Here is a 27,522-nt window from a genome sequence, read left to right as displayed (position 1 = left end):
TAAACAAACTGGGGTTAGTTATGGCAAAGTCAGGTTAGTAATTTTTTTCTTCTAAGCCAAAAGTTGACCTCACCCGGGAGAGGCAGGGAGAGCAACTCGAGCAGGTAAAAACCACCTGGATGTCACTGTTTTTCTCTTCAGCCACAGGAGAATTGTAGTGGGTGTTCTGGTGTTTCTGTAATAAGGGTTTTGGTTGTTTTCCCATGCCACACTGTTTATTTTTACACAAAAGGTACATTAGTCACCTAGAGTCATCATTGTCCCTTCTTGCCATCAGAAAGAGTGATACTGCCTTTGCAGCAGCTGAGCTGATTTAATCCTTAGTTATATAAGGAAAAGTACTGCCAGTGGGGCAGTTCTGGAGAAACAGGATGAATTTGTGTCAGTCAGCTTCAGTCATCTCCTGGTACTGCCTTTTGTTTGGCCTTTTTTTTTTTTTCCTCCCAGTCTGTGAACTGCTGCTCCTTGGTGAAAAGAGGAAGAAAGCACAATTGTTTTGGGGCCGTTATAGATTTATTTCTTTCTTCACTCCATTAACCTTTTCCTGCTTCAGCAGGAAGTGGAGCCTTCTTCCTTGCTGTGTCACCAGCTGCCAGGCAGTACTAACGAGGGAGCTGACTGTCCAGGAATGAGGAGCACGCCCACCCTGCACTTGGGGTTGTAAACCATCATGCTATTAAACATTTATCATTGGTCTCCACGCGGGTTCAAGCGAGGCCAGGCCTTTCTGGGGAAGATGCTATTTGGTTTCTGATATGCAGATCAGCTTCCAGCTGCTGGCAGGGAGGAAGCACTGGCTTGCCATGTCACCGTGGCCAGGGCAGTGGGGCTTCTTCCTCTGAAAAACTGCCTGGTGATGACAGCTGCTCTGTCCCTGCTCTCTCTGCTGGCTCTGTCAGTTCTGGGGCATTGGAAACAACAGGTACCTTACCCAGACCAGGCTCCTCATCATTCCAGTGGGGTTTTGGGTGGGTTTAATGTGATGGTATGTAGCTCTGGATAGTCTGCAGGGATTTGTTTTCTGGCAAAGAAAAAAAAACACCCAAAGAGCCCCAAACAAATCCAGGTGACCCAAATCTGGAGTTGTTGTAGGTTACCTTTCCCTGTACCTTATCTCCAGGGCTTGATGTTACTTCACAAAGGTGAAAGAATGTCTGACATTGCTGTTGTTCTTGGCTCCTGTTGGGCTTAAGCAGCTGGGGCTCCCAGAGTCATGTATTGCATCCTCCTGTAATCTTGCTCTGATCTCTGGAAACAAGGGAGAGATGGCCCAGATATGAGAGTGAAAAGGAAACCCACAGAAAATAACAAATGTACTGGGAAATTTGCTTTATATAGCATGTGACATTATATAAAGGGATGCAGAATATAAAACATGAAGTAGTGGGACTGTTCCAGGCTTCACTGCAGTTCATACGTTTAAGGACCAAAAATAAGATCACTCTTATCTCCTTGGCTTTAAACTCCAGATTGCTTTTGAAGTGGTAATGTTCTAGCTTCTGGCACCAAGGAGTTAATAACGTGGTGTTTTTAAACCTTAGTGGGTGAAGCTGAGAACCTTTTCATCTTCTGTAAGTTTCTGTGAATCTGCCACGTAGGAGGAAATGAAAACATTGTGTTCTTTCATGTATGTGTGCACAGTGCTCTCTCTATATAGAGGTGCATAAATACTGACCTTAGGGATCAGCACCAGCACTTCAGAGATACAAAGCACATTTAAACACTGAAAAATAAGTCTGCACAAGAATACATACCACGTTGAGTTTACACATTGAGTGTTTCAGATTTACATGTGCATCATGAGTCTTTAATTATTAAAACTGGGTGAGAGTTGATACTAAATTTGGTGGTAAATTAACATTTTTATTTTTGTTTGCTCATCAGTAATGTTGTGGAGCAGAGGAAGTCAGGCTGAGGGCTGGAGTTAGGGAGCCTGGGTGCCTGTGGTCACTGCATGGTGTAGGTCAGACACTTCCATCCTGGAGCCAGTTAGGATTGTTGGTACACTACTGCTTCTGGTGTGCTGGTCTAGAGTTTTACTGTTCTAACAGTAAAACTGTGGAGGAGCTTGTGTGTTTTCTTCTGTATATCCTTTTTTTCCCCTCTCCCAGGTTCTGTGGATTCATGTCTAGCTTTTAAAGTAACTTATTCTTAACATTTTATGGTAGCATAAAGCATTCTTGTTGCTTCCCAGGTTTCTCCTCTCCCCATGTCCTTGCAGGCAGCAGTCACATCCCCCTGGTGATCACTGCAGTAGGCAAAGTCAGGCTGTTCCCGGGGTGGGGGTGGGAGGCAGAGCCTCTCCTGTGAGCTGTGACGGGCAGGGCAGCCTTGTCAGTGCCTCTTGTGGAGGGAATTGCTCTCTCGGGAGAGGAAACCAGAAATAGATACAGCCTTGTGCCGGTCACCTCTACAGATGCTTCCCTGGATGCAGCGTGAGGGATGCGCTGTGGGATCACACTGTGTCCTTCCTTCTCGGCTGTGTGAGTCGGGAGCTCAGCAGTGTCCCTGCCTTGCTGATGTCTGGGCCTTGTTCGCTCTGTGGGACTTGGAACAGGGAGCCCTGAGCTCTCCTTGGAACTTCCCCAGCTAAAAAAGGAGTGTTGTGCTGTCCTGAATGAGTCACTCTTTCTGCTGCTCCTCTGTGGGTCATGCTGCATCACGGGCATCTCTAGGGATGCCCTGCCTGCTTTTAACTTGGTGGCTCCAAATTTGTAAAATGTTTTGGCGATAAATTAAAAGCTAAAGGTACTGGAGTCAGTGATTGAAATGTGGTGTTGAGACTCCCTGCAAAACTCGTTCACAGAGAAACAGGTTATTATAATGTTGGGTTTTATAGTGGTATTATCTTGATTTAACAGCAGGATTATATATTGTAAAATTACGTGCTGGAGGTAATGCGACATCCTGGCGATGTTCCGATAAGGATGTGGGATAAAGGTCTGGGCGTGGCGAGTGCAGAGCTCCCGGAGCTGAGCCTTGCAGGAAGTGAGGCCGTGAGGATGGGTGGGTGGCCCTTTCCTCCCTGCCCAGTCACCTTTCCCTGTCCCAGCCCAGGTCTGAGGCTTTTCCAACGCTCCACCCATCTCCTGACCCTGCTGGAAAACCTCTGCTGTGTGTGGGCTGGGTGTAAAGCTGTTGTCAGTTCAGCTGGAAGTGGCACAGGCGTGGGAGTGCTGCACTCCTCACCCTGCAAACCTCGGGGGATCCTCGCTGAACGTTTTTATTTGTGTGTGTCACTGTATCAGCTCATGCTATAAATATTATAAATAGAACTGCCTGTGGGCTGCCAGGGGGGTATTCCCATGGTAAAATCTGTCCTCCCCACAGGCTTTTCACACGGATAAGACAGGCCCTGGAAGGGAAGGAGGCTTAAGGCATAGCAGAATGAAAGGTCTGAGGGAAACATTCCCTATTCTGCCATGGAGGGAGAGGGAGTTGGTGAAACCTTGTCTTGGTGAGGAGAAAGTGAATGAGTCCTGTGGGATTTGCATGGGCTGGCAGGGAAAACAAGGGCAGGTAGAGACTTGAAAGAGGTGAGAAGTCTGAGGGAGGAGAGGGGGCTGTAGCCAGGCAGAGAAATTTCAGCCCAGGCTCTAGGAAATTCCCTGAGAGGGGAGAGCCTCATGATGGCACTTGTGCAGCTGCTGCCTTGCTCCTGGCTTTCTGCCGCTCGCAAACTGTGGCATCAACAAACCCTCCTTGAATCTGGAATGACTTCTGTTATGATTCACTCTCAGGAGGGACCAGCACTGCTTTGTCCTTGATGATGGGGCTGCAGAAACCCTGCATGCAACACAAGTGCTAAGCTGGAGTTACCACTGGGAGTTCAGCTGTAGAGGGCTGAGCTACCCACGCTTGGGCAGTGGTTTTGAAGAAGAGAATAATTTTTAAATGAAGTCCCGTGTCCTCAGCTGTGCAGGCCCCAGGAGTTTCTTTGAATGTCAGGTACCATAATGGAAATTTTAGAGTATGCATTTAAAAACTCTAGATTTTGCTAGGTTCGACCTTAAACTGTACAGATCTCTGTCAGCCCTGAGCAGGGTGGGACTGGGTATTGCTGGGATGTCAGCGGAGCTGCCTCCCCAGCCCCAGGCTTTGGGAATTCCACAGAATTGCACAACTCTGAGGAGCTGTTGGAGTTCGGGGAAGTGAGGGTTTTGACATGCTGAATTACAAATTACAGTGTAATTTGTAAGGGTTTAGGGGTGAAAATCCGATACTGAATGTTCCTGAAGGGAACGAGCAGGAGTTGATAGTCGGGTCACAACCAGGAACTGTTTTCCCTCTCCCCTGTCCTCCAGGTAGGACCTGAGTGGCAGGAGATGGTGTCTGTTCCTCAGCAGTTACCTCACACCAGTAAGAGGAAAGTCCTTTCCCCCCCCCCTTCTCAATCTACCCCTTTCTTTGTTCATGATTTTTTTTTTCTTTTGAGTGTTCTCACCAGCATTACTTCTCCATGAGTGTGGAAGCTCCCAGAGGAGCTGGGTCCTGCAGGGCAGGGCTGTGGCCGGGTGGGTCTGCAGATCCAGCGCCTGCGCCATGGCTGGAAAGGCTGTGCAGCAGCTGGTGAAAGGCTGTGCAGCAGCTGGTGAAAGGGTGGAATAACACATCAGTGTTCAAAGTGTGCCTTTTGCCAGAAGCTCTTAGATAAGTCAAATACACTTAATTGCTCTATACCTGTGAAGCTGCCCTTTAGTCTGATAAGGCTGTGGTTAAGGGATGTCAAGGCCCATTCTTTTCTCAGGTCTTTCTGCCAAAGAATAACCCCAAATACTAATTATCAGTCTCTTCTTGTTATTTTGGAATAGGTGCAAAATTTTCACAGCTGTGTTCAAGTAACTGAAGACTTTGTGTCTCCAGAACACCTTGTACAGTCATTTCACTTAACGCAGGAGCTGAGGCTGTCAAAGGAAGAAATCAATTACGATGATAAACTGCAGGTAGGAAGCGGAGGCCGCTCTGGAAGCAGCTGGGAAGGCAGGGCTGGGAAGGCAGGGCGTGCTGGGGCTCATTGAAATGCCGCAGTTCGTGGAGCTACTTCCTCACTGCTGTTCACACAGAATAAGAATGAGCAGCAGCTTCAATGAGCAGCAGCTCTAAACGACTCTCCCTTGAGTTGCTGGTTTTATTTATTTCACATGACATTTTAAAATGTGTAAAAAGCTATTCCCTTTTGCATGGGCTTGGTGCATCCTTCCTTTTTTTTCATCCACTGTGCTTAGCTCTCAGTCCTAAACTTTGCAGAGTTCCTCAATCACAGACCTTACTAAAATCTGTCTGATGTTCTTGCAGGTTAAAAATATCTTGTACCATGCAGTTAAAGAAATGGTGAGAGCTTTGAAGATCCACGAAGGTGAAATGGAAGATATGGATGAAAACTGAGTGCGTTCTGCTTTTTGGAGTTACCATCAGAGGGAGGTCGTTTCCCCTTGCCTGTGAATGGTATGCACACTAATTTAAGCTTCACAAACCATCAGTGCCAAGAAAAAATAGTCATCGTATTTACTTGTTAATGACACTGCGACGGTAGAGCTTCATATCACAGCCACTGTGATTCCACGTTCCACTTGCAAACAGTTGAGCAGCATTCTGCTGTCTGTATTATAATGTACATGAAGTTTGTGAAATGTCAAAGATTTAAGATGATGTATTTATTTTTGGAAAAAACCCACAAAATTCTATGCTATATTGTTGATCAAATGTAAATGTGACTTGTACAGTTTGCTAAAATAATTCAGATATTTTTCACTACATTGAGACAATTACTGTGAGAGTAGGACACAAACACCAGCTATTGCCTGCATTTGGGATCTTGCTGAGTCCGCACAGCAGTCATGTCATAATCTGAAAATTACTGCCAAATAATTGTAAACTTTGTAAAATATAAAGTATATAAAGTAGATATTAAATACAGACACTTCAGTATTTTATTGAAGCTATTCAGTGTACAATTAAACGTTTTCAAAAGGTGTAATTTATTTAAAAATTGTCTCATTTTGGTAAAATTTATGTGAACTTTTAAAGCTTAAATATTAAACTTAATATGCTATGTAAATATATACATATATACATTCAATGAGGTATTTTTTTAAAACATTGGCTTGCTTTAATTTGTTAAAAGTGCAAGTGTTACACATGCTTTGTACATTGAAGTTGAAAGGGGTTTTACATTTTCCATTAAAATGACTTTATCAGACGTGGTGCTGTCGGTTTCTGTGCCAGTGCAGCTCCGGTGCTGCCCTCTGCGGGCCGGAGCCGGGACTGCGGGTGGAGCCACCTTCCCTTTGGGAATCGGCTCCTGCTTTGCGGAAAGGGGAAAAGGCGTTTCTGCAGAATAATTATTTTATAACAACGAGGCTTTTTACAGTTCAAGTAATACCACAAAATAATGTTTAAAAAATATATTTGTATCTGGTTTTATTTAATAATGATAAGTGTTAGTTGAGCGGAATTCTCGCTCTTGGAGTGAGTTTGAAAAGTTAAAGTGTACTTTGATTTAAGTTATTAAAACTGTTGAAACGTTTGGATGGATATCAGATGCTGAGCACAGCCATTGGCCAGCTCCCGATGTGTCTGAAAGGGGATGATAATTAGCCTGGGTACAGTAATGCGCTTGGGTCTTGCTCCCAGTCTGACATCTCACTGGGGTTTGGGTAACCAAAAAACCCCAAATGCCATATAAAATTACCCTTAAAAACAGTAAAACACAAAAGTAATTTCTCATTGCAGAAGTCTTTAGTTGTCTTCAAAACTTGGAATTTATGTCAAATGGGGTTACTCTTGCTGTGCTTGGCAGTTGATTCTTAACTTCGAACTCGGTTCCATCCAGCATCTGCTCTCTTCTTCCCTACAGCACTGGAGCACTGGCTGGAGATGCAGGACCTGCCAGTGTACATTTGCTTAATGACAAGTGGTCTCTAACCACACAGTCTTTATTTTTCAAGTTCAGGATATGTAAATGAGTGATTTTTTTAATCAAGTGTAAGTGTTTTCCTCCCAGATTGAGTTTTGGTGAGGTACTTGCAGTGTTTGTGAAATGTCTGGAGGCTGCTGAAGTTACGATTCCTGCTGCAGAGTGTTACACCCCCCCTTGTTTGTTTTCCTGCACCGAGACCAGTTGTTGGGCCTGGGCCATCACTGTCCTCTCCTTGTGCTGCTGTGTCTGCAGTGAATGGAAGAGGTTGGTTTCCCCTGGGTTACTCTCACAAAGTGTCACATTGCCGTGAATGTCCTGGCCAAAGCCATGGCTTCCTGCGCTCCAGGCAGTGCCTGACAGCTGATGGCACCTGTGCCTCCAGCCCCGAGCTTTGGCACCATCCTTTGGGCCTGTGGGGCACTGACAGCTGCCTCTGCCATCCCTCACTGCCTGCAGGGGGGGATCCCTGCACCTCCCTGTCAGCTTGGAGGAGTTTTTACCTCCTCAGGGGGAATCAGAGGAGTCGCTGAACTGGGGCTAATTTCTATTTCCAAGTGTTATTAATATTTTAAGTTCTTCCTTTGTGACCTTTTTCCTGCCACCTTTGCTGATTAATCCTTAAGCGTACGACAAAGGACACACTTTTCTTTTTAATCTGCAAAAAATGTGTGGGTGAAACAGGTGGTGAAGCAGCAAGAATGTTCCCAGAGAAGAGCCTGAGAGATTGACAGGATTTTAGGACTAAAAGTGTGATTTTGGAGAGGCAAAACTGCTGGGCTCGAGCTGCAGTGTTGCATGGTGTGCAGCACTGTCACTGGGTAAGTAATCTTGGCTGCTTTTGTAGCAAAGAGAAATGATAAATGACTTTTAACTGCATAAATAGGGTGTCACTGTAGATTTTAACTCTCCACTTGTGTAGTTTTAAAATTTTGTGGTTGGTGTGGATTTGTGATGCAGAAGAACATGACCTGATTCATTTTGCAAATTGCTTTGGGAATTGCTGCACTTGTGGGTGACACATCCTCACAAACTGCCCACCACAATGACCATTTTTCCCATTAATTAATGGGAGGGCAAGAAGCCAAAAGCAGTGACCAAGGACAACGTGGCACAAGTTGAGTGTGACAGGGAGCACTGTAAAGTGTGTATTGCTGTCAGCTTGAAAAATCCCTGCAAGTCACCTGCTGCACGGCTTGGCAGACCACAAGTTGTTAAAGTCAGTAGCTACTCCAGATACTACTAAAAGAAGCAAAAAAATTTTTGGTTTTTTTGAGTCCTTAGTGTACCAAATTCTGCTTATTCAGTGCCTTAAGATTCCTGGCTTGGTCACAATGAAGTGGAGCTCCCCTGCAGGAAACGGGAGCAGGAAATCAGGCTGGGTCATGCTTGTGGTTGTGACCTGAGGTGTTTATGGCTCATGTCTGAGACCTGAGGGGTTTATGGGGAGGGGTTTTCTTTTCAGGTTAGTTTTTTCCCTCTTGACCATTTCCATGTTCTGTGAGGCATGTTTTTCCCATCTTCCTTTCAGAAAGACTTTTCAGGGGGGTTTCTGATCTACAGTCTCGACTATTTTAATACAGCCAAAAGTATTCAGTGAGATCAACTGAAGCTGTTTGAGTGCAGGAATGCTATCAGCTCCTAGAGCAGGGATATGAAGTACCATGTGTCATCTTTTGTCACCTTTCTGTTGAGACTAAGCTCTGTCTTCATCTGCTTTGCTCTCCATGAAACTCACTCTTTCCTGTCCTTTGAGAGATCACATCTCAAACTCATCAAAACTGAGCCCTGCTCCTCACCCCCCTTCCTTCCCAGCTCCTCACCATCACCTCCATCCTCAGCCCTGCCTTACAGTAAACAACCATAGTAATGTTCTTCCTATTGAACTGCAGAGGTAACTAATGAAGAGTAAGCAATTAGCAAAGAATGAAGTGGGGCTGTGATGACCTGAGGTGTTTCAGCACAGATGGTGTATGGTTTAGCAGAAACAGAAACTGCTGGAATTACTGGCAGGGAAGTGGTCCCTGATACAGAGGTCAGATGTAGGGGTTTGTTTAACAGTCTGACTAGCAAATCTATTTATTCTGCTCCCCCAGCTTCACACAAGTTGCTCAGATCTGTGTGTGTGAGCAGAACCCCCATCTGATCAGCTCTGTGTTCTCATGCTCCCTGACCTTTTCAGTAGGTGGTAATTCTGTTTGTACCCTCTACCGTGACATCCTGTCAACCCCTCTCCTGCTCTCCCAGCTGACAGCCTTCCCTGCCTTGTGCCTGGAACTGGGAATTTCCCTTCCTTCCTCCTTCCACAGCCACCATGGCCTGTTCTGCTGCTTTCCTGAGCAGGATGTTTGTGCTCTCCCCCACATCCACGCTGGATGAGCTGCCTCTCCCTGTTGAGATCCTGGACTGAGGTTTTGCTGTGCTTTCCTCTCCTGACCCCCAGCTCTGCCCCAAACAATGTCAGCTCTGCCCTGCACTCCTGCTTTCCGCCTTTTGACTTGTGCTTTGTTGGCTGGAGCTTCTCCTTCCCTGCCTTTGTGTTCCCATGGGGTGTGTGCCCCAGCAGTGCCCTGGGGGAGATCCACCACCGTGTTCCTCTCTCCCCGTCTCAGCAGGGTGCCCAGGAAGCTGTCCAAGGAGCAAATGCCGTGTAGCATTAGCAGCACACACAGAGTTCTGTACCTCTACTTTTTTCATTTGTTCTCATGGGTTTTGAAAAGGAAGTTACCATCTATATATAGCTGGTAGGAAAATCTTGCCTCACAGCACAGTGAAGACATCCTTTACCTGATGTGTTGTGTGCAAATAGTTGCATTCTAAACATGGGCCCTTCTAAAGGTATGTGGTAGACTGAAGGATTTTTGTTGTCATGTTTCAAAGTGAACATTTCTGGTATCTTCCAACCATACCAAGACAATATATTGTTGACCCAGATGCCTGTTTCTTTTTCCAGTCCCTGGGCATGTGGTTTTACCGTAGCTCTGTGCTTCCTTAGTGAAATTAAAGAGTAGGGTTTAGTAGCTCTGGGGCAGGAAATCCTGTATTTTCACAGCTCTAAGGATTTCATATTGTTTGATCTCAATAATATCTGAACTCCTGCAGCAAATGGGCCTGAGGGAACACTTCAGATGATTACAAGACAAAAAACCTGGTTAAGCTGAGGTTACTTCTGGGAAAACAAACATGGGAGAGAAAGGAGGTGCAGGAAAAGATGGCCATATCTCTGAGTCCTGAGGGAGCAATGAGCTTTTTATACAGTTGAACTCCACATCCTTGGGCAGGAAAGCCTGGTAAATAATGTCCAGCCTATACCTGACTTGTGGCAGCCACACCACTGCTCCAATTGCTTTGGAACAGTTTGATTTTGTTTTCGGCTCTATTTTTAGTCCAATTCAGTACAGGAAACATTGTGGCTGTACTTGCTTTTCTCCATCTATTTTGCTCTCGAGCCTGCTTTTATAGAACTGTAAAGCAGCCCAGGTTGGAGAGGTCCTGAAAGGTCATCTGGTCCAACCTTTTGTGAGAAAGGGGAGCCTAGATGAGGTGTAGTCCATGCCAGTGAAGGCAGGTCAACACTAATTGCAGATGGCCAAAGAGCTGCTGTTGACAGGCATAGGAAGGAGTTCTAGGCTGGAGTTCCTGAACATGGAAATGCTCTCAGAGGAAGCCGTCACAAGATCCTTTTCGCCCTTTATATAAAATGAAAATATAAAACCCAACACTTCTGTATTTTGGTTTTAGCCATCATTCTAAGTAGCAATTGGTGTTGCAGTCTGCAGATTTTATTCTCAAGAGACTCCACATTGCTTCCCAATTGCTCTTCTTTGGTTTCTCTTTCTGAGGTGATACAGCCAGAGATTGGGTAATTACAGTTTCTTTCAGCACAGCGTATGTTGGCTGTATTCAACAGGGCCGGTATTTCTGGGTTCCAAGACAAGGATGGTTTCTGTGGTCAAAGCGAAGTCTATGAATAGAAGTCAGTGTCTGGACATGTATTTAAAATTGGTGAGACACTGAAACGACAGACCACAGGAGTGTTTAATTCTGTCCCATGTAAAACAGTGCAGCCCTGACTCCCTGCCCATGGGAATCTTTCCATGAACTGTGCCAGGCTGTGTGACCACCAGTGACTTACCTACCACTTCGTTGTTGCTGCTGCTGCAACCGGTCACCTCCTGCACAGCATTTCCCGCACCGCACCTCGTCCTGGCTCTCTCCGGCCCGGGAATGAGCCCGTCGGCACGGCGGTGTCAGGACACGGGCACGGCAGAGGGAGGAGGGTCCCCACGGCTCAGCAGGGCCCGGCTGGGGGCTGCCAAGGGCTGCGGAGAGCGCAGGGAGCAGGGCCTGGGCCGAACACCGCGGGGCCGCGGCCGGAAGGCAGCAACCGCCTAAACCAGTCCTAAATTGTTCGGGCTTAAACTAATTGCTGACATCCACGGGAGACGGCTTTCCTTAGGTTTATTGCCATGTATCTGTAAAACCTGTCATCTAGTGGTGAGTATTCTCTGTACAACCTGCCTTTCTTCCCATGCACTGAGTAATTGCTTAGGTGTGGATTCAGACTGAAGAATTCCTTACTTGGAAAAATTCAGCATCACTCTCGGGAGTGGAACACTCTCGTGCTCAGCCTTACTGCTCGGAGTTGAGATTCAGCAGCAGTCCTGTGTTGAGCAGGCAGACTGCAAGAACAAACAAACATTTGCACTGCAGGAGAGAGAAAAGTTTTACCACCACTTTCCCAAACTGGCAGCGTGGAGTTTTGCCCCCACTTGGCTACCCTTCCCACAGCTTCCTTCAGGTCTTGTGTTTTGTTTATGGAGCTATACATGAAGGGATAGTTTAGTCTTACAAAAAGGCAGAGCTGGCAAGTCCCATGCTCCCACCTCTGAGGAACCCTGACTCTTTAGCAGAGGTAGCCAGGCTAAAAGTTGCTTCCTTCTCCTATAGCTGCTGTTTGCAGAGATCGCTGAAATGTCTGCAGCCTTGAGCTATCAGCCCTGGCAGCTGCTTAAATCACTTTATTTCCATCTTGTAGCACATACCTTTCTTTTTGCTTTACTTACTGTGCTGCTCTGCCTTGTCACCTGAACAGCCAGCCAGGCAGGTGTCAGCAGAGACTGTGATTTGCCCTTTGGTGGGAGCAGCGAGCTGGAGCTGCCCTGGAACAGGTCACCTCATCACAGCTGGTCTGTGAGGCCATTTGCTAAACTGCACCAACTGAAAAACAACTTTTTTTTTCCCCCAGCAAGATTAGATTCCAGCTACAATTCAGCACGAGGGACCTCCTCTAATGACCTCGTCTTACCTCTGTTTCCATAGACATTTCTAGCCTCCAGTCCCTACTCTCCTTCAAGCACAGAAGACACCAGGTATACAGAGGCCAGGGGACAATTTGCCCAGCAGTAAGGTGTTCTTGCTGCACTTCCAAGCCTATTCTGGAAGAAAAATGCACCTTTAGAAAGCAAGCTCACCTTTTATCAGCACAAGAATTACTTAAAATTAGGTAGCTTGCAACAGTGAACACTTTTCAATAATCAGTAACAGCTGAGGTTAACTAAGGCCTCCACTACCCATGGGAACACCCTGAGGAAAGCCCCGTTCAGGTACCAGGGCAGAGGCCGAGCCCGCTGGAAGGGGCGGGTGAGGAGGAGGCCCTGCCCCAGCTGGCCCAGCCCCGCAGTGGGTGTGCCTGCTCACAGCCCCTTCCTGCGGCTCCAGGGGGCCTGTCCCAGGCAGGACCACAGAGCTGCCCCTGGGACGCTCCAGTGTAAGAACCCTATGAGAATCCTATGAGAGGCTGAGGGAGCTGGGGTTGTTCAGCCTGGAGAAGAGGAGGCTCGGGGGAGACCTCCTCACTCTACAGCCACCTGACAGAAGGTTGTAGCCAGGTGGGCGGCAGTCTCTTCTCCCAGGCAACCAGCAGTAGGACAAGAGGGCATGGTCTTAAGCTGTGCCAGGGGAGCCGTAGGTTGGATATTGGGAAGAAATTTTTTAGAGAGAGTAATCAGGGCTGCCCAGGGAGGTGGTGGATTCACCGTCCCTGGAGGTGTTTAAGGTGAGACTGGATGTGGACTCAGTGCAATGGTCTGGGAACCACGGCGGGGTTGGATCAAGGGTTGGACTTGATGATCTCGGAGGTCTTTTCCAAGCCGGTCGATTCTACGATTCTAACCCAGCTGTCAGCCAGGTCACTTCATGGATGGGCTGGGCCCTCTGAATTCATCCCAGCTTCCTCAAATGTGCTGGATGATGAACACAGAAGCCCAGCTGTACGTGTGTACTAACACTGTTAGTACAAGTACTAATTTGGTTTTGTACTCTGCAACATCTGTAGAGATTTAACACACGTTTAGTGTCAAAACACCTTGGTTTTTATTTTCCTATCCTTTTGAATCAGGTTAAGCTGTAAACAATTTCTGTTTCAATCAAATACTGCCAGCTAGAATTACTTCCATTCATGCATCACTGAAAACAAAAAGGGTATTTTTCCTTAAGTATAGGTTTTTCTTTTTTTAAACCATGTCACTTTATACAGAAACCAATAGCTAGATTCAATGCACCCTGATTAGTTATGTAAACAGATAACCCCCCCAAAGAAACCTCGTCAACAGAACTAATAAGTTGGTTCCTTCATAGAATGGAAATTAAAATCTCTCCTGACTTGAGGTTAACATGGTCAGGAGTACTGAATGTGGCACATAAATCCATCTAGGAGGTGTATAAATTGCACTGTATCTGAATTAACAAAGTTATGCATAATGAAATGCACAGTTTAAATTCATGCTAGAAAGCATTTTTCAATATGAAGTGGCAGCCGACTGGCAACCGTAACAGTTAGGTTCTGCACCATCATTTATGGCATTACAGATAACTATTACATATATAGCATACTTAAAAACCCTGAAGGATTGTGTTACTTGAAACATTCTCCAGGCAGTCGTTTGGTTTGAAACGTTGGGAGAAAGACTAAAAGAGCTCACCATCTTATACCAACTATGGTACCTTTAACTCTCATGAAGTAGATCAGATATGATGTGTATTTCACAGTAACAGAGTTGCTTAATGCCTTTTCTCCAACAGTAGGATTGTGGTAGATGTTTCTGCCCTCAGATCACCACTGTCCTGGTGGCTTTCCCTTTTCTTAAGTATGGGTAACTATACTGAGCACTTTTCCTGGGTTTTAACTATTCATCAGTCCTTTCAGTATATCTTCAGAGAGTTCCAGCAGTGGGAGTTCAGGGGATGGGATGTCCAGGGGGGGAAGGTTGGGTATTGGAATGTCCTTTGCCTTCCCAGCAGTTGTTGCGAACTTCTGCCACGTTGCAGCTGAAGAAGTACTTTCTGAGTGTTGCTGCAGACCCCACAACTCTGACTTCTCTACAAAATCAGCATCTACATCCAGCTCCTTGTCTACTGGAGATTTTTGGAGTCTAGCTCTTTCTGCTTTTAGCTGCTTATTCTCTCTCCTTAATCTCTCATTTTCAGCTACAAGAAATTCTATGTGCCGTTTCAAATCTGCAATTTTGGTTGCCTGCTCTTCTATTATTGTTTTGTCATCTTTTGGAGCTTTACTCCCAATACATGCTTCCACCGGCTCCTTTTTTTTCTGAAGCAGAAACAACAGTGTATCTGGGTCCCTGTCAAAGACACCCTGAATATCCTGCGAATGTTTCTCTGTGGAAGGGCTGTATTTCTGAGTAACAGGAACCAGTATGTTTTGATCATCAGAGTCTTCAGCAGATGGCTTATAAGAAGTCTGAAGGTGTGTGGCTGTTTCCTTATCAGCATTCTGCTGGGCCTTCAGCTTTTCCTCCCTCTTTGCCCTTTTCCACCTCTCCTGGATGAGCAGTAACTGTTTCATGTGACTATCCCTTTGTAATTCCAGTGACAGCTGAGCCTGGGTAAGAACAAGATTAAACAATTTAGTGGGTGATCCCTGATCCCACCTGAATATTCATGCAGGTAAAGTTACATGTGTGTAAATATTTACATGAACAGTATCACAGCACGGCTGAGGGGGGGGGAGCAAGAACTGCCCTCTGCTTGTACAATGCAACAGATTCAGATATGTCACCCAAATTCAGCAAAAAACCCAGTCTTTTTGTTTGTAAGTCACTGAAGAGGCTACAACCCCTCTGAGCAGGGGCACCAGGAGTTTAACCGACCTATGAACAGCACCAGGAAGGAAGGGATTCTCCTGGCATGCACAGCCACGCTTTGGCTAAACTATGCAAACTTTTTGTATGCTTCTGTGATGGTATCTGTGTAGACATATCAGTAACACCCAAAACTAAGCAGCAAATTGCTCCAAGGCCAGATACAGTCCCAAATGATTCAGCCATATTTAATGAAGGGGGTGGCATGGTGGACAATAACTCACAGGAACCACCTGGATGAGAGACCATTTTCCAAAAGAATGACCCTTTGGAGCAAAGACAGAGGCCTGATCTCCAAGGGTTATTTGCTTTCATAATATTGGCTAAATTCAAACCCTACTGCTGTAACAGTGCTGAGCAGACTGTACTGCTACATTCACAGGCAGATCTGTGCAATGATTAAGGAAAGGTGTCAGGGCTGTTGTTCTGGAGATCCCCCAGTCAGGATGAATAAACCCAAAATTACAGACTGTAGATGAGACGCTCGGCTTTGTGTCTCAGCAAAGTGCCTCACAGCAAAAGCTAAACATGAAACTAGTTTTATCACCTCCCTGAAGATGCCTGGCAGACTAGAAAGCTGGAGACCCCTTGGATGGCTTAGCATTTCTCTTGTCCCTGCTCCACATAAACTTGGAAAAACTCCCTAGGAAGACTGGTGTTACCACACTTGTGACACTCCCGGTGCAGTTGCCAAGGGCTCAGAAAACTTTGGAGAGGGTAACGCCCAAGGGGGGTGTGATCAGCGAGGGCACAGTGGGACACACAGGAGATGTAGCTGGTTCTGGCAGCTGCTGCACTCGGGTCTCACCTGCTCCGACTGGGTCAGCTTCATGGCGTCCGTGAGGTACGCTGTGGACAGAGAACAGGTCAGCGTCAGCACGGCCTGCACAACCTCAGCATTCCCATAAAACCTAAGGAAAGGCTCCAGGCCTTCTGTGTGCTGAACCCCCACATAAAGGCAGCAGTCTAGAGGCAAAGCATTTACAGAGTTAGGTGGTTGGAAACACCTGCTGGTTTTCAAAAGTCAGGAAAAATTGCTGTAAGGTCTTGCAACGCACACTACACCCCTTCCATGGTATCCTGTTGGCTTGGGTTGCTCAAATCTGTTTTACAGAGAAGGAAAACAGCCATTTCCAGAAAGTCCCAGAAGAACAGCTTTCCCATGAAGGGAAGGAACACAGCTAAGGACCAGACCTTTAGCATACAAGCACTTTATGACAAAATGTGATAAGTAAAATCCTCTTGCCCATGGCACACCAGTATTATGAAGTCATGCTTTTAAATTATATTCATAATGAAAAATTATGGCCCTTAGTTCCTCACTTTTTTTCCCAAGTTCTCCTCCAAACCAGAAAATGTGCTGGCTTAAGAGTCAGAGAAGCACTTTGAGCATATCTTGCTAGTGCTGAAAATGACAAGGTGTAAGAAATTCTTAACCAAATTTGGAATGATGCAAGATAATGGCATAGAATCATCAGACAAAGAAATGCAAGAAACATTCAGTGCCCTTCTGGGTTTTGTCTTGGTATATGAACGAAAGAAAACCAAAAGTCTGCATACTAGAATGTGTTATCCCTGATCACTCTGAGTATTCATAAAAACCAAAGGAACTATCAGTTTCTCACTTTAACTTCTAGTATTTATGAATGAAAAGTGAGAAGGCCTGGTATCTAGGTTATGATGTTCAGAGTAGCCACTCTCCTTTGAGGAGACTTTGTCTCCTCAAAGCCCTGTCACTGAAAATGTCCTACTTGTTGCACCAATTAAGAGATCCTCTTTCTTCTTCTGCCAAGTAGCTGCTGAACTGTCAAGAGAGCTGAGGGACTCCAACACAGATAATTAGGCAGGACTATTTAAATGGACAGGTAAATGCACAAGGTCTCACACAGGACAGGGTGTCAATCTGCTGTTGTGCTCGAGCTCTGGGGAAGCTGAGCTCATCACCTGTTTTCAGCTGCTTGATTCAGACATCAGGAAAGGGAAGTAAACTTTTGTAAGCAAACATTTGTCTAAGTATTTCCTTTATTAGCAGGGGAAGCAGGTGACCTCAGCTATGAAAGCAGTGAAGAAAATACAAAGGGTAAAGTGAAACTGGCTTACAGCAGGTACCCAGCTTTAGTCTGTGCATGACACAAGGTGTTGGCTTCATCTTCAGTCAAGAACTGCGTTCGCAGTGATAACCATCCCCAATCAAAACAACTATGGAAATGTCTGACTTGAGCTGCTCATATGAGAAAAAAAAGTTTCCAAAAGGGCTCTTGATCTGGACTGAAAAACAAACTCACATTTTAAAAATAAAGATTTTGCATGTAACTAGATATTCTACTTACATAGAATCATAGAATCACAGAATGTTCTGAGTTGGAAGGGACCCATCAGGATCATTGGGTCCAACTCCTGGCCCTAGGCAGGACACCCAAGGAGTCACACCACATACCTGAGCTTCTTGAGCTCAGACAGGCTTGGGGCACAGAGCATGCAAATCTAGGAACTGATTTTAACAGCTGGAATGTGAGAAATAACCTACTCACCTGCAGCTTTCTTGTGACAAGAAATTGCTTCTTCATATTTCCCTGCTGCCAACAAGCGATCTGCTTTTCTGCTCTGCTGGTGAGCCTTCAAAAAAAACAAACCATTGCATCAATGAGGGTTCATGGACAAAGTTGTACCTGTGGTAAAAGTAATCATTACATCTAAGAAACCTGTACTAATTCCGATTCTCATGCTTTTAGGCTCAGATCTCCCACTCCTGTCCACGCTATATAATTGGACTTCTTTAATACTACCTTACAAGAGCCTGTACTGGTAAGAACTGAAGGCTGTTAATGCAGCAAAGGTGGTGTGTACACAACAAAATCCTTTTGAAGCTGTTCCTCAGAAAGTACATGTTCTCTTTTATAGGCAGGCACTTACCACAGATGTGTAAAAAGACCATTAGGGATAAGAAGTTATGAGTTTTGTGTTTTTAGGACCAGTTTACCCGGCAGAATGCAAAATATTTGAATTATGTTACATCTCACAGCTGGTCTGATATTTTCTGCTGTCCCATGCCCTAGAGGCTTTGCCTCTTGGGTGAATAAACTACAAAAGATCTTTGCCTTTTTTTTTTGGTCTGCAGCTTACACCAGTTAATGGCAGCAGCACAGCCATAGTTAAAGATATCAAAGTCACGTTGTTGCTGTACAACAGTTAAGTCTATACTAGTATTTGTAAACCACTAATGTAAACCACCATCACAGACTAAGGATGTTGCTGGAAGCAAGCAATTGTATTTGCATATGCTCAGTGAGAAACACTGCTGTATAACCAGCACTGCAACATTCATCAAAGTAAATCTTTTTGTCATTACTACAAGACACGAATTTTATGGTCCCTCCTCCCAGACAAGCTGTGTAATGTGAAAGGCTAGAAGCACTAACTGGTGAGACTCTCAGTTACACAGTTCAGGGCTGCTGTGCTGCACGTTGAGTTTGAAGTAAGCACACATCAGGTACTGATACTTACGTGACACTTATATTAACATCCACCTAAAACACAAGTTCCAAAACACAGGTCAGGTTCTTTGTCCTCCAAGTGGACTTATCCCCTGCACTGTTACAGTAAGTTCAATTTTCTACCACAATCTTGGCAGCTCTTACACCCCAGAAGAGAATGATTTGTATAGAAAACACTCGTTTGGGCGACAGCTGTTCTTAAGCAATCCCTAGCAGTTATATCACTGCATGTAGACATTTGGCTTTTCTAAAACTGATTTCATATGCTAATATGCTGTGTTTTTAAAAAACCAAAATACAATTCCTCAATTCTTCACAACAAACATTTATATTCTTCTTCCTCACCTTCACTGAATCCTCAGAGCATTGTCAGCATTTCCTATTTCTTCTGCCCTGAGGTTAAATAATCTCAGAAGTGGAAGTGTTTTTCTATCGGAAAATTATCTATTTTATGGCCTTTTTCTATGGACTCCTACAAATGACATATGCCAGAAAGATAAACTAATTTCCCATGGGAATGAACAAACAGGATCAGCACAGATAGAGCCATCTCCTTGGTTATTCCTGGCAGCTCATCCTGTTACAAATTAGCTGTGTCATGGACAAAAAAACCACCTGAGCTAGCTCTTTGCAAAACAATTTTTCAATAAATTAGTATTGATACAGCTGCTTCTGAAAACTGCATGGGCAGGTCTGAAAAAACAGGGTAAGAGGAAACAGGATAGCCAGAGACAGAAGGGCTAAGGAAGCACTTCAACAGGCAGGGGAACTGGTTTCATTTATTAGTTTCTACATATAAGAATTTGAGTCTAACTGTTTTCAAGGGTTATTCTTACATGTTTTAAACTACTGGAGTATGATCTTACTCAAATCACTTAAGCACATTTGAGGACAGTCAGTTCTGTTTGACTGAGCAATTAAATTATTTCCATTCTCAATTAACTTCCAGTGAAGCTGAAGGGAGTCTGAAGAAGTCAGGCTGGACTGCGAATAAAATTAGGAAAGCAACAGTCCATAGAAGTTAGCAAGAAGAAAACATGATCCTCTGTTGAGAAGGTCAAAATGCCTTTCTTGCTCTTACATCGAAATATACACATCAGGCCACCTTACTCTGATGCAACAAACTTCCCAACGAAAACAACAGAAACCACAGCAGAGAAAAATCAGTTTTAAGCACAGCTTTGTGTGAGAAAACCAGGTGTTCTGCAGTCAGTCATGGGCAAGGAATTCCTCATTTTCCATCTTTTCCTGCCAGCTTGACAAGGAAATATTTGCTCATTTATGCCACCCTGTGAGTGTTTGTGCCCATTAGTTGATTGTGGAAGGACCAAGGAATCTCTCCCATTTTCATGGTAGCTTATTTTTCAATAAGCAGTTTGGAGAAATTAGCGGTGCTGTTTCCTAGCAAGTGATGAAACTGCAGCAGAAGTATTTGGGTGCTTAATGGCCATTATGATGGATGAGCTTGTACATCTTGTCTAGTCTGCTGGCTTACTGCAAGAAATGCTCAGTTCCACTCAGCCACACAGCTTCCAACCACTGTTAGCAAATCTGTTTTGAACTCAGAGGAGCCTGTATCCCATTATAAAACTGGCAATGGAAGAACTGGTCCTATATCCTGAAGACAAAAAAATGACTCTCAAGTTTATCCCTGGTCTGATGTCATGCTAAAGGAAGGTGTTTACACAACAGTTGTGGAGCTGCTGTGCTGGATCCCAGCACATTCCAGCAGGACTGCTTTGACCTTGGTCCTGCTGCTGTGGTTACAGAAACACCTGCTGCTTGGCTCTGCTGGGTTTATGGATCCGATTTCTCTTTCCTCTTCCACTTGCAGTGCTGGAAATAAATGTAGGATGGGGTGTAAGAATAATTATAATTTATTAACAAGCTATGGAATTGAAGGGTGCAAGCAGGGTGCAAGCAGGTTGACAACTACTTCCAGATGTCCCTCCAAATCCTAATGAGCAGGAATTCCCAGTAGGCAAGTGGACAGGTGTTAACAATTTTGACCCTTGTAAAAGGAAGCAGGTGAGGGCAGGATGGCCAAGATAACAAGCTTCCTCACGTTGCTTCAACATAACTACTTCTTACAAGGTTTGTGTAAGCTTTATTGTGTGACATGAATCACTCTGGACCAACTGCAAAAGCAGGTAAGTTTGACATTTTTCTACCCTTTCCAACTGGAGTTGAGATGTTGGAGGATACCTGCATTTGTAAGTTTGTGCTATTCTACAGAAGGGCTTCTATTTGATTTTCCACTCAACTAGCCCAAATCATTGCCTAGGTTTCTCTAAACAACAAAAAACCCAATCAAACAACCCTCTAAAACAGCAATACAGATTGCCCTCTTTACCCAGAGCTTTCTTTAGCAGATCAAAAATTAACATTCCTCTTGTTTTTGCACTATAAACTACACAATGATGTGACTGCGGCCTTTGAGAAATGAAGCCATAAGGCCCACTTGACAGATCTATTAATGTTCTCTCAAACTGAAAAATAAAAGTTCTCGTTTTCTCTCTAGAAACGGTGTACTGTTACAACTTAAAGGATTACCACAGTGTGATCCTAACTTACATTGGGGAAAAATGAAAGCTGCTGCTTTTTCCCATAGAATTTTAGTTGGTGGCTAGATATGACAGAAAGGAGCATAACAGGAAAAAACCTGCTCAAAGCAACAATATTTTGAAAAGGTAGATGTGTTACTGGCTCATTTTCAAACAGTCAGCTACCCTCTCCTCAGAGCAGTATTTTGCAACAGTGCTTCTGTAGCTGAGACAGTCTTGTGTATGTTTTGGTTTTCTCTGTTCCACTAATGGGACAACAGCTCTTCACCTGGACAAAGCCTTGCACAAGACGTTAAGCTTACGGCCTTCTTTGTACATCGCAAGGGACTCTCTAAAAATTATGTATTTTAATACGATTATGAAGCACAGATTTTGGTGCCTAACTTAAAAGGTGACTAATAAAGGCAGGAAAACCCAGCTGCTAAAACAATGGAGCCTGATGGAAGCTTAACAGCAAGAAGTTTCTTTGTAAGTTTTTTAAGTGAAACCACTGTTTGCTGCTACTGTCATCTACTTTATGCCATGGGCTGTGGATACCAGTTATTTTTGCCAGAAAGGATCAACACCTGTGGTCTCTCACTGCTGAAAGCAAAGAGGAAGGTTTTTTGGTTTTTCAGTTTGTTTTTTTTTTTTTTTTGAGAGATGAGGGATCTAGTTGAGGATTTGTTTCCCTAAGGACACAGGTCTGTTTTCCTAAGAGTGTTTGAAGAGTCATAAAGTGCACACTGTGTCACTTCCATGTTATCCAAGCGTGCTAAGTGTTTTCCACGTGGATGTTTACAGCAGAGGGTTACAAAGGGTGGGATGAGCTGGTGCACCACGGTTACTCCCATGCCACACTCTGTCAGTTCTATATCTATGGTAATCTCTTTCAAACATCATTCTTACCAGGAAACAGTGAACTTAAAAAGGTTTCAATGTGTATGTCCTCATATGCATTGAAAAAACAGAATGAAGAGAGAACACAATGGGAAAACTTGACCTTAGAGGTCCAAGAATAAACTGTGGCCATCCATTTACTTTAAAAAAAAAAAGTGCAATCATGATTGGGGTGACTATGGAAAATGCTTGTACTTACAGGCAGTTATACTAAAGCCAAAAATAACATAGAGTTGTATTGTAACATGCTAAATAATGGGAATATATTTGCCACTAAGACTAAAGAAATGGTAAAATGTAGCTTTATCAACAGAAGCAAGCTCCCCTTTTTAAATAATTATATTCTGTAGAGAAAGATGATTAAGAACTAAAAAATGGCAGAACCCATTGTGGCTGTTCAACCAAGACCACTAGTCGGATGTGAGCTCAATTGTCTGTCTTTGTAAGCCTGTACTTAGCCAGACTGACAGAACAATGACTCAGCTGTGTAAATTACAGGTTAGTGTTCCTACAGAGCAAAACAAGTATGTGAAACTCTCATGAGAATGTGTTCTGAGCACTGATAGACTCCTCACTCGCTTTGTATTGAACTGTAAAGATGTTAAAGTTCAACTGGCATGTAAGCAATGGCATTAGAATTTAAATATATGGGCAGACAAGCAACCAGTTGTTTTGCCAACACACATTAATTCACTGAATAGCTCTAATTGACTACGCGTGTGTTCCCAGCCTATTCCAAGTTTAAGATAAAATGGTTAGTCTGAGTTCCTCACCATACAAAAGCAATTAAGAGATCTGGAATGAAACCAACTCACATCCACACTGCTCAGGTTAGGTAGAGCCTTCCAAACCCCATAGAGGCATGTATCACCTGCACCTTCCTTAGGGTGTGGTATCCTTTTACCTACTGCATAGTCAAATCAACCTCATTCGCTTCCTTTTCATCCACTTAGTAGGATAAAAGCACTGAATGCTTCAACTTGCTTGTCAGAGCCATTTTTAGAGAATCAATTAGGTTGGAAAATAACTCTGAGATCATTGAGTCCAACCTACCACCATGTACACCAGACCATGGCACTAAGTGCCATGTCCAGTCTTTCCTTAAACACCTCCAGGGACGGTGGCTCCACCACCTCCCGGGGCATTTTGCACGCCTGCAGTTCTCAGCTGCTTTGGTGGTGTTTTTCTTGTCCCCATATACAGTGTCACAGCAAGTCTTGCTAAGTGAGAACTGTTCTGCTGCCCTGATAATAAACAAGACCAACCTGGGCTTCGATGTGCAGCCTAAACCACATGGCTCAAGCTGTTACAGCAACTGAGCTACTCCTCAGTAGGGAACAACAGAGCCATCACAACAAATTGTCCAGTAAACAATCTATTCCAGGAGGAACAAGTTGAAAACAAGTGGGGCAGAGAGGATTCAGCTGTGACCTCAGTCTGCTGCCTCACCAGGCCTCCATGAGGTGGCTTCATTTGGGTGTTCAAACTGCTGGTCATGCTGACTCAGAGCTGAACTGTGTGGCCTGATGACAGGCACGTAATGCCCATGTGATGCAGCAGAAAGGCACTGCTGGTAGGTACCCAAACAGCACAGTTACACTGAGGAAATAATGCTTTTGTCAACCACCCATAGCTTAGCTAATTATATTCTTGACTGGGAGCAGCTGCAAGTTGTTTTCTGTGTCACGTGGAACAGTTCTGTGTTGTGCCTTTAAAAGGAATTATATACCTGAACACAGCCTTGAGGTGGCTGTTACTGATCTGGCTGTTCAGCTGAGCATCTGATGCACCACCTCAGCACCTCCAGTCACTTCTCTCAGATATGGGGCTGCCTCTGTGGGTTCACACCTTGTGGTTCACCCACCACTGTAGTAAAAACAGACTTTGTGTGAGGCACATCTATAGAGTGATACTTTCCCCCCTTTTATTACCTACAAGCTTGTCCTCTCTAATTTGAGCTCAGAATTGAGTGCATCTGCCCTTTTTTTGGTTCCATTTTAGACTGGAAGATCAAGTATAGCAGGTTAAGCTTTATTAAAAAAAAATCAAAGAAAACAAGTGGGGTTCAGTGGCTGTTTCTGTAGATTAACACAATATTCCTGGTTTTCGAATCAAAATAACAGAGCTGCAGGCTGGCATTGAGTCTCAAACACATTAGCCCATGTGGTTTAAATCCTTTGGTCTCTAGTGAACTTTCATAGATGCCTTCTATTTTCCCCTCCTACACCTCCATATTGCATATTTGTTCTGTTTGTTATTTTGCCTTTGTGTGGATGTAGTACTCACCTCACTTTTAAATCACTTCCTAAAGTAAACCACCGACTGGCTCGCACTGGAGTGGTTGATACCAATGCATTAATATTAAAATCTTTCACTATATGAGATTTTTGAAATACACATTTTGTTATTCTCACTCCAGCCACTGGTCTGTGCTTTCTGTTTTCACCAAAACAGTAGCTCCTCAAGCTGGGTCCCTTATGCTTCAAGAAACTTAGAGTTGACAGATACTCACCAGATTTTGAATTATATTTTATTATAAGCCATACAAACATTACTACCTTGTAGGAAGAATACAAAGTAGAGGTGGTATGGCTCGTTAGCTATAGGACAATACTGAGGTGTTAAAGTAGAATCTGCAGAGTTCTGAGGTCCTGGACTGTTTAAGGAACAAGTTTTCTTTCTCATCTCTTCTTGAGGTTTGATATTATTTGCCTCATTTTTATTGTGTTCCTTCCAAGCTTCTGATGGTCAGCAGTGTGTGGTTGTGCTTCTTAACTTGTAACTTTTGCTCCTATACCTAAGGTTAAAATTACTGCTGGATGTGAGATCAGAATTCTTTGCCTAAATCAGATGGCAGTAGGAATTACCCCTACAGTAAATATCACCAAGAAGCTCTTGAGATGCTCTGCAAGAACTTGCAGTGTTCATGAGAGACTTATCTTTGTGCTTTTGCAGTAAAAGTTTTAATCTGTAGAAGAATGTTGATATGCCTTAAGTTTTTGACACTGGGTTACGTGTGAAAAAAGTAATCAGCCGGGCTAGAAACCTGTTACACAGTTGTCTGCAGGTGCAGAAACTGCACTTCATACTGGTTTTAAGTTCCACAGCATAACCTAAATGTTTTATTTGTAGGGTTTAAGAACTGGCTTCCTTACTAGTAAAAGCATAAGGATGAGGGCTTTAACCCTTTCTTTCAAGATGAGATCACTGCTTAGAGACATGGTTCAGTGGTCCATTAGCAGTGCTGGATTAATGGCTGGACTTGGATCCTAGAGTTCTTCTCCAATCTTAATGATTCTACGAAAACGCTTTCCAATGGCTCTGTCAACTCAGACAATGGCAACAGATCTTGGAAAAGTTATTTTAGTTATTCCTAAAGGAAGGATCACTGGGTACAACAAATATCTTGAGGACAGCTCAGTGGAAAAATCAAATCAGCAGTTAGTACTGTAGCACAAGTCCTAGAAAGGTTAAAAGAAGGAAAGTTGGGGTTAGACTCAGCATGATCATTTGCTAAGCATGCAACAATGGCACAGAAGGAATACAAAAAGTTAGTAACTTTAAAATAGAAAAAAAGTCTGAAGAACTAAATTCGTATGTAAATGAGCTAAATAAGGTCAAATTCTGAAAAGATGGATCCATTTCTCACTGAAGTTATTAGACCTGAAGGTCAGTAATTAAAACTTCCATTGAACAAAAAACATTGTAGTGTTATATACATATGTATGTGTGTGTGTGTGTGTATATGCGTGTGTGTGTGTATACATATATATTCAACATCTGGAAAGCAAATCTGTGTTGTCTAGTGCCATCTACAGAACTAAATTGGTGAATTGGGGAAACCAAAATATAGCAAACATAAGAAAGAAATAGTTTAAGGCATTAAGCCCAGTTCCATGAAGATAAAACATTATTTTGAGGGAAATCTATCTGTCAGAAGGTAGAAAAAGAACATAATTGAAACCAGTGGAACACTGGCTATGGCATGCCACCTGTAAGGGATTTTTTTTTTTTTAAGTCAGATCAGCTGCCCAGAAAATCAGGACAGTATTCATGCTTTCCAAAAAGACTAGATGCTCCAATCCACAACTAATGAACAAGGTTCACAGGACAAAGCAATATCCAAATACTGTAGTAAATTATGATGAAATGCCTTAACTGAAGAAAAATCAATTTTGTGAAAAAGCCATGATAGACTGAAAGGGAAATGTTTTGTACTCAAGTCATCAATAGCAGTTAAGTCTAATGATTACTGTATCCAAAACTACTTCGTAGTTTAGGTGTTGGGTGATTTGGTGGGTTTGGGTTTTTTTGGGGTTTTTTTGTTGTTGTTTTTTTGGTAGCTTTATTTTCCCCTTTGTCATCTTTGGAAAAAGTTGTGCTTTTCCAGTCGACAGGAACTAGACTTAGGTAAGAGAAGATATTTATAGGAGAAGCAAGTGAAATAGATCACATTGAATATTATAAACATCTTAAATGGATGTTCTTTTACTGGAGGTTGGCTCCTTCCCTGAATATTGTGCAGCATTTTCAAAAAAAGTGTTTTTATTTCAGGCCACTCTAAGGCAGTAGGAGCATATTTGCAGGCAATTTCACAATTTTCTGTACAAAAGTATGTAAAGTACCTTTTTTCATGTATTATCTCTTCATGCAGAAGTGCCTTGACCTTGTTGTCAGCCTGATGCTACCCAGGTGTGGTACCTGAACACTCCTGTTGTGGTCACAAGATCATCAGCCAGGCTTTCGTCACAGTCTTGTCACTCCTACAGTCCTTTTAAGTGGTCTCTTACTGAAACACTACTGACTAGTGACATCTGCTCTGCCAAAAAGCTGCTGCTTACAGACATTTACCAGTGAATATACAATATTTGTTTTGTCCTTAGAGTTTTATGCACTAGATCTACTTTTTAAAAAGTTTTTACAGTGTCTGTGAACTTAGCTACAGTTTATCCCTCCTGCATTACTGTGCTGCCTGTTTGCCTGACTTTAAGCCCATCATATCAACAGGTTACAAGAGCTTTTCTACTTCTTGCTGTTCCTTATTTCAATTAGTGTTTCAGCATAGAGTGAACAGTCTGAGACAGTGTGATGCTGACATACCCAGAGAGGTTCTGCACCACTGATTTGGATCTAAACTCACCATCTTCCTAATTCCATGGGTGGTCAGCAGTGACAGTTCTAAAAGCCTTCCTGAATCAGAGAGGGTGATCCAGGAATACCTGACTGGCTCTGCATGGAGCAGGCAAGGGTTTGCCAGGGTTGACACTCTGCTGGAGCAAATAAGCTTTGATTAAAAATTGAACTGACACAAGTCCCTGAGGTTCACATGGCAATGTCTGAACAATTTCTGGATCAAACTCATTCCTGGAAGCACCACTGATGTATTCCTGGTCTGCTGCCCCTGGCTCACTGGACTGCTGAACCAAAGGTTATTTTCTAAGGGAACACTTCATCACCACATCTGAGCCACAGTCAAGACACAGCTTTGATAAAACCCATAAGGCAGCAGG

General features: G+C 43.8%; 2 protein-coding genes across 8 annotated transcripts in view; one reads left to right on the top strand and one right to left on the bottom strand.

The window, feature by feature from the left end:
- The window catches only part of JMJD1C (jumonji domain containing 1C), a 163,711-nt gene extending 157,512 nt beyond the window's left edge, over positions 1–6,199 (top strand). For all 7 annotated transcript variants that reach the window (XM_029962634.1, XM_018079920.1, XM_018079919.2 and 4 more), the window contains 2 exons: positions 4,812–4,943; positions 5,296–6,199. In XM_029962634.1, coding sequence (XP_029818494.1) covers positions 4,812–4,943; positions 5,296–5,385 — 222 coding nt within the window. In that variant the 3' untranslated portion in view covers positions 5,386–6,199. The remainder of the gene's footprint in view (positions 1–4,811; positions 4,944–5,295) is intronic.
- Positions 6,200–13,278: 7,079 nt separating this feature from the next.
- Positions 13,279–27,298, bottom strand: NRBF2 (nuclear receptor binding factor 2). The gene is made up of 4 exons (XM_018079965.1): positions 27,153–27,298; positions 17,607–17,691; positions 15,884–15,924; positions 13,279–14,816 (listed from the first exon to the last, which is right to left on the bottom strand). Exons 1-4 carry the CDS (start codon positions 27,153–27,155, stop codon positions 14,100–14,102), a joined length of 846 nt encoding a protein of 281 aa, XP_017935454.1. The 5' UTR covers positions 27,156–27,298; the 3' UTR covers positions 13,279–14,099.
- Between the last annotated feature and the right edge of the window lie 224 nt (positions 27,299–27,522).

This window comes from Manacus vitellinus, unplaced genomic scaffold (assembly GCF_001715985.3).
Source record: "Manacus vitellinus isolate BGI_N305 unplaced genomic scaffold, ASM171598v3 scaffold_48_pilon, whole genome shotgun sequence".
Classification (NCBI taxonomy): domain Eukaryota; kingdom Metazoa; phylum Chordata; class Aves; order Passeriformes; family Pipridae; genus Manacus; species Manacus vitellinus.
The sequence above is the reverse complement of the archived record's forward strand: the minus strand, read 5'-3'. Positions and strand labels throughout refer to the sequence as shown.